The sequence below is a fragment of the Ictalurus furcatus genome, chromosome 15 (genome assembly GCF_023375685.1).
Source record: "Ictalurus furcatus strain D&B chromosome 15, Billie_1.0, whole genome shotgun sequence".
In the NCBI taxonomy this organism is placed as follows: Eukaryota; Metazoa; Chordata; class Actinopteri; order Siluriformes; family Ictaluridae; genus Ictalurus; species Ictalurus furcatus.
The window spans coordinates 9068215-9075574 of NC_071269.1; the positions used below are offsets into that span (position 1 = coordinate 9068215).

Genomic DNA, 7360 nt, shown 5'->3' on the forward strand with positions numbered 1-7360 from the left:
GCGACACACACACTGATCCTCACTTCACACACTCCACTTTTTAACAGCACTTTACAACACTTTATCATGAAACACCACATTTCCTTTAATGGGAACAATGAGCTCTGCATTTGTGTGTGTGTGTGTGTGTGTGTGTGTGTTGTAATAAACTTGTGTATACATTAAGATGAGAGAGCGTTAGAATGCACACTCTTATCATTTGCAGTGTAATGTTTCAACATATAAATATATTATGCCCCTTGCTGCTGAGATCTGGATTGTGATTGGTCAGAAGGAGTTGATTAGTTTTCTATAACAGCAGCTTGACAGTAGCACAGCTTTATATTAATGTTCTCAAGCTGTTTTTTTTTTGTCTTATTAATTGAAGAGAGAGAATAAAGAGACTTACTATAGCTGCTAAAGTGTTTCTATATATACTATATATATTATTTGCAAACAATTATATAAACACTGTTCTAGAGAAACTGTAGTGTTTGTCCTGCAAAGACAAAAAAAAGTGATAATTTCAGACTAGTCCTGTAGGAATAGTGTGTACCTGATAGTGTACCCTATACGTGCACTAATATAGAGTGCTGTATGGTCTCATGCACAAGACACACACTAATTTATTTATTTATTTATTTATTTATTTATTGAATGAATGATATTTTATCACAAACCTGTGAAACACACACGCACTAAAAAAAGTAACCAGAAAAGATCAGATCCCATCAGGTCTGTTTATTTATTTAATTATTTTCTTCTTCAATATTTGGTTGTTTCTTCCTTTTCCACTTTTTCCTCCGTTTCCTTTATTCTTTACTTCACTTTTTCCATCACTTGCTTTTTTTAGTTGTTTCTTTCTTTTGTTCTTTTGTCTACATGTTAATTCTTTTTCACTTCTTTTTCCATTCATTAATTTTGCTTTAGCTTCCTCTTTTTATTGTTGTTCTCTCTTTTATTCTCTCTCTCTCTCTCTCTCTCTCTCTCTCACACACACACACACTCAGACAGGTGTTTTCTTGCTCTCGAGGTCAGGTGCACTAAGTCGGCGTCTCAGGCGAGGGGGTGTGGTGTATCTTTGGCTCCGCCCTAAGCTCCACTGGGCAGGTTCAGAGTGTGTGTTACTTGGCAGTGTGTGTGCAGTGGGCGGAACCTGGTACATTAGAAATGGGGGAGGACACTGCTGGGGTCGGTTGTGCTGAAGATGGTTGCCATAGTAATCCCGGGGATAGCCTCTTGCCACAGGGCTCGGTGACCGTCGGCGATAGTGACTGTGTTGGTCGTTGCTGTCACCATGGTAACTGCGTCCATGGTGACTGGCTGAACTGTCCACAGAGTTCCTCCTGTAGTGCCACTGCTGCTGCTGCTGTGGGAAGTGACTGTTGCTGAAGGGTGTGCGCATGCGCTGGGTTCCCATGGCAACTGGCAACTGCAACATAGATGGGAGGATGAACAATGGTACCTCATGGGCGGGACTGGGATTTGCTAATGGAACCATGTGGTTCAGAGGTGGAGTGATGTGGTTTGGAGTGGAAGGATGTTTTGGCCCCTCCCTCCTTTCTTCCTCAGTGGGTGGGGTTATATTGTGGGCAGGGCTCCAGGAGTGCCTGTGGTGTGGGTTGCTCTTAAAGGGAAACTTCAGCTTACACTCATGTGGAGGAATGAACCGCCCCGTTCCAGGCAGGTGAACCATGCCTCCTTCCCCAGCCCGGCCTCCGGTCCCGCCCCCTGTCTGTCGCAGAATTTTTGTAATTTGCTGTTGCTGCAGATTTTGGAGTCGTGTTTGTTCCTGTTTAAGCCAGCGGAGCCGCCCCCTGCGGAAGGCGGGGTCTTCTTCCATCAGACGCGTAACTCGCTCTTCTTTAGAGTGCAGATCAGGGGAGACACACCCCTCATTATCATGGCCACACCCCTCATTTTCCTCATTGTCCTTTATTTTTCCAGTTCCCTGATTTTCTAACACTTCTCGATCCTGAAACACACACACACACACACACACACACAGGTGTTAGGATGTTAATGCATAGTGATGTTGTGTGTATATGTGTGTGTGATTGTCTGTGCATGTGGACAGTGTATGTGTGTTACTTGTTGTACAGGTAAGACCCTCTCCATCTTCATCATCCTGTCTCTGAGTGCTCGTATCTCTTCATCCTTCATGTTGTTTTGCTGCTTCACTTCCTGTAAAATGTCCGTTAGCTTCTCCAGGTGAGTCTTCAGCTCACACATGCCACCTCTGTCCCTGACCCCTTCGTCACCAACTCCACCACCTCCACCACTAACTCTGTCTTTTTCTTCTGTGGCTCCACCCACTGTGTCCCAGACTTCTTGGGCCACCTGCCGCCAGGCTCCACCCCCTTCAGCCCCGCCCATTCCATGTATGCGCAGCAGTTCGTTCATCTTCATGATTGCCATGGCATTTATTTCACGGTGTGTGTTTCGGAATTCGGCAAGCGCCACTTCATAACACACTTCCTTCACTGCCTGCAGTTGCAGGTCAGACAGGGTCACACGTTCAAGGTCAAACACGCCCACACGTCGCCGCTGCGGGATCTGATACACACGCTGAGGCTCACGCCGCTTCCCACTGCTGGGCAAGCCACAACGCTTGACTATAGACTGCACCTACACACACACACACACACACACACACACACATGGATAAATAGATTGATACTCAAATAGATAGACAGACAGACAGCTAGATAGATAGACAGATAAATAGATCGACAGATAAGTACAGAGCCTTCCATTAATATTGGCACCCTTGGTAAATATGAGCAGTGAAGGCTGTGAAAAATTGTCTTTATTGTTTAACCTTTTGATCTTTTACAAATAAAAAATACTCTGCTCTCATGGATATAAAACAATTGCAAACAAAATACATGTTTATATATAAAAAAGCTTTGTTAAATATAGGTGTGCAACAATTATTGGCACCCTTTTAGTCAAATACTTCGTATGACCCTGTATGTCAATTCTCCTATAATGCCGGATGAGGTTGGAGAATACATGGCGAGGGATCTGAGACCGTTCCTCCATACAGAATCTCTCCAGATCCTTCACCTTTTGAGGTCCATGCTGGTGGACTCTCCTCTTCAGTTCACTCCACAGGTTTTCTATGGGTTTCAAGTCAGGGGACTGGGATATGTTTGCAATAGTTTGATATCCATGAGAGCAGAGTATTTTGTGAATTTTTTGAACAAAAGATCAAAAGGTTGGGGAGGGCACTGTAGATAGATAGATAGATAGATAGATGGATAGATAGATAGACACCTTGCTAGCTGGTAGTTTCTCTCTGAGAGATGAGATGAGTTTCCAGCTCTCTTCACACGAACGCTTATCAGAGTCATCACCACTGTCTGAGTCTGCATACTACACACACCCACACACACACACACACACTTTGTGATTATCTGAAAGTCTATAGATTTAAGAACTTTAAGGCTTAAACTCAAGGAACATAGGGTATATAACTAGACATTAAGGAACACTGGTCTATCTTTTGGTCTTCATTTACATTGTTTATACTTTTTAAATAAAAATGTGGACCATAATTTTACCACATTTTATAGTTTTATAACATTTTATACCACAGGTTTCTAGGTTTACCACAATTTTACTAAAGTTTTGCTATAGTTCTACCATAAATGAGCAGGTGTACAGATATTAGGTGTACCTATTAAAGTGGAAGGTGAGTTTAGTTTTACCAGTTTCACAAATCTTCTACCACAGTTTTACCGTGGTTATAGTAGTTTAAATGTAGTTTTACCATTTTTTCCCTAAAGTTTTCTAAAGATTCACCACCAGTTGTACTACAACTATACTAACTATAACTCTATGTTTAAGGTTAATGTGGTTTGAAATATTGACCTTGTAAGTATTTAAAATAAGACTTCACTACAACACACTCACCAGTCTTTGCTGCTCGAGCAGAAGGTCAGCTTCCTCTTTCTCCTGACGGTACTGAAGCTCCATGTCATTCAGTCTGGAGAAACGGGAGACACGTGATAAAGAAGGACAAGATTTAGTTTGATTGAAAATCTCTCTTATTTTGTTATTCTAATGATTATCTCTCCGTCTCTGTGTCTACCTCGTCTCCTCATCCTCTCTGATGTCTATCCCTTGTTCTTCCATCAGCTCCTGCTGTGTGTAATTACACTCCCCCTGCTGATCAATGGTGGTACTGCGTGCTCGCTCCCTCTCCCTCTTGGCCTGCTCTGGATGATTAAAACGAAACACGTGGCTCTTCCCCATCACCACACGGTCACCTAATACACACACACACACATGCAATACAAAACATACAACAATACAAGATAACTCACAAATGCAATTTTCATAATATGAAAAAATAATTTTCATACACAGAACTAAAACATTTATTGTTTATCAGCATTAGAATAGAAGGTTAAACACACACACACACACACACACACACACACACCTTGTTTGAGCACTGTTGATTCTGTAATTATTTCGCCGTTGACATAAGACTCCGATCCTTCTAATGGCTCCAGAGTTACGACAACTGAAACAAGGCAATTTTCAATTTACATACACACAGAGTGGATAAAACAACTGTGTATTTAACACTGAAACCACACACACACACATATATATTTACTTTCTCCATGGTGGTCAGTATAGCAGTTAATGACACAGTGCTGTTCCATAATGAATGGCCCACTGAGCCTAATATCCACCTCTTTCTGACCGACCCTGATAAACACAAACACAGGTCTTTAGCCACACCCTTTCCAGTATTAAGCCACATCCCTCTAGTTACCTGCAATATCTCAAGTTATACACCTCCCTTTACCCCTCACTTATAGGCCACACCCTTGCCTAAACCCCTTCATTGATAGGCCACACCCATCCCTTTACAACCTCATTTATAGGCCACACCCACACTTTACATCCTCATTTATAGGCCACACCCATCTCTTTAACCCTCATTTACAGACAACACCCCTCCCGCTACTACACACACACCTACCTGGTAATACCCTCTTTAATGTAATAGAGGAGACACTCAGCCATTAGAGGATCTTCATTCAGGTTCACCAGGTGTGGTGTCTGTACATACACACACACACACACACACACACACAAACACAAACAGACATACACAGACACACACACACAAAGAAACAGACACACACAAATACACACACTCACATGTACACACTTTTTTACATTTATTTGTGTACTCTCATTGCAGTTATATTTCCTTTGTATTTGTGTGTGGATGTGCATGTAAATATATGTGTGTGTGTGTGTCTGTGTGTGGATGTGTATGTGTCTATGTGTCTGTGTGTGTGTGTGTCTGTGTGTGTCTACGTGTGTGTGTATGTGTTTGTGTGTGTGTCTGGATGTGTGTGTGTGCGTGTATATATGTGTGCATGTGTATGTGTCTGTGGATGTGTGTGTGTATGTGTCTGTGGATGTGTGTGTGTGTACCCACTCCTTTAGGTGAGAAAACACCAACAGTTCCTCCATCCTCTTTAACAGACATACCCATCTCAGCCAACAGAGTCTCTCTGCCAAGGAAACACACACACACAAACACACACACAGGTAGTCTTACACAGTATACTTCAGAAATACATAAACAAAATATATATGTGTGTGTGTGTTACCTTTCCAAACGCATAGAATTGGTTTTTCGTAGTTTTTCCTCCCAGGTTTCATTTAAATCAGCAATAAATTTCTCTGTTTCCTACACACAAACACACACACTCAGTCTCTTAAGCCACCCCCTTTGCTTACCTTCAGTATATTAAGCCACACGCCTGCAATTACCCTCAGTCTTTCCATCGCCTCCTCCTGTGTGATCTCATCCTGATAACCTGATTGGTTAAGGCCACAATAAGAGGAGGGGTCAATATTTTGGGATGGGGCATCGGCTGTGATTGGTGGAGCACTGTTAGGGGTTGAGCCAGTGGCTAGTGCAGAACAGGTACCGATATTATTCATGTCCGCACCTGCCAAAGCGAAATCACTAATGAGTGATTACACTCTTGTGTGTATGTATGAAAGTTTGTATGTGAGTGTGTGTTGGTAAATGAATGTGTGTTTGTATTTGTATATGAGAGTGTGTGTGTGTGTGTGTGTGTTTATATATGAGAGAGTGTGTGCGTGTGTGTATTTGTATATGAGAGAGTGTGTGTGTGTTTTGTATATGAGAGTGTGTGGGTATATGAGTGTGTGTGTATTTGTATATGAGTGAGTGTATGGGTATATGAGTGTGTGTGTGTATTTGTATATGAGAGTGTGTGGGTGTGTGAGTGTGTATATTTGTATACATATAGTATACCCAGTGTGTGGGTATAAGAGTGTGTGAGTGTGTATTTGTATATGAGTGTGTGTGTGTGAGTGTGAGTGTGTATTTGTATATGAGTATGTGAGTGTGAGTGTGTATTTGTATATGAGAGTGTGTGGGTATATGAGAGAGTGTGTGTGTGTATTTGTATATGAGAGTGTGTGGGTATATGAGTGTGTGTATTTGTATATGAGTGTGTGTGTGTATTTGTATATGAGAGTGTGTGGGTATATGAGTGTGTGTATTTGTATATGAGTGTGTGTGTATGAGTGTGAGTGTGTATTTGTATATGTGAGTGTGTGGGTATATGAGTGTGTGTATTTATATACGAGTGTGTAAGTGTGAGTGTCTATTTGTATATGAGAGTGTGTGGGTATATGAGAGTGTGTGGGTATATGAGAGTGTGCGTGTGTGTATTTGTATATGTGAGTGTGTATTTGTATATGAGTATGTGAGTGTGAGTGTGTATTTGTATATGAGTGTGTGTGTGTGTGTGTGTGTGTGAGTGTGTGTATTTGTATATGAGAGTGTGTGGGTATATGAGTGTTTGTATTTGTATAGGAGTATGTGAGTGTGAGTGTGTATTTGTATGAGTGTGTGTGAGTGTATATGATGTATATGTGTGTACCAGTCATTAGCTGGCTAAGTCCCTGTGCTAGCAGAAGCTCTCGGAGTCGGTTCACTTCCTCCTTCAGTTCTCTGATTAGCCGCGCATTTGGATCTTCATTGATCACGGCATTACATCGAATCTGTTTTGCACGGTCGGCATACCTACACAAATACACACACATACACACAGACACACACACCATTAACATTTAACAAAATAAATACACCAGAAACAGGTGGAGAAAGGGTGTGGCTAAAGACACTCTATGTAGGATTGGAATAAAAAGAGATGTGACCTAAGTAACATTTTCTGTATTTGTGTTTTATAGCTATAGTGTGTATTTGTGTGTGTGTGTGTGTGTACCGTAGAGTACTGAGTGTTTCTTCATAGTTGATGTCTGCAGGGCTGAGAGCAGCAATCATAACAGTGCGTGAGTTACCACC

The 7360-nt window shown here is 41.8% G+C and overlaps 1 protein-coding gene across 2 annotated transcripts in view; it reads right to left on the bottom strand.

The window, feature by feature from the left end:
- Nucleotides 1–527: 527 nt before the first annotated feature.
- The window catches only part of LOC128619153 (kinesin-like protein KIF1C), a 12714-nt gene continuing 5881 nt past the window's right edge, over nt 528–7360 (bottom strand). For both annotated transcript variants that reach the window (XM_053643111.1, XM_053643110.1), the window contains 13 exons: nt 7281–7359; nt 6936–7078; nt 5788–5969; nt 5625–5704; nt 5450–5525; nt 4982–5061; nt 4610–4704; nt 4430–4513; nt 4076–4253; nt 3898–3970; nt 3259–3357; nt 2071–2607; nt 528–1954 (listed from right to left, as the gene is read on the bottom strand). In XM_053643111.1, the coding sequence (XP_053499086.1) occupies nt 986–1954; nt 2071–2607; nt 3259–3357; nt 3898–3970; nt 4076–4253; nt 4430–4513; nt 4610–4704; nt 4982–5061; nt 5450–5525; nt 5625–5704; nt 5788–5969; nt 6936–7078; nt 7281–7359 (2675 nt within the window). In that variant the 3' untranslated portion in view covers nt 528–985. The remainder of the gene's footprint in view (nt 1955–2070; nt 2608–3258; nt 3358–3897; nt 3971–4075; nt 4254–4429; nt 4514–4609; nt 4705–4981; nt 5062–5449; nt 5526–5624; nt 5705–5787; nt 5970–6935; nt 7079–7280; nt 7360) is intronic.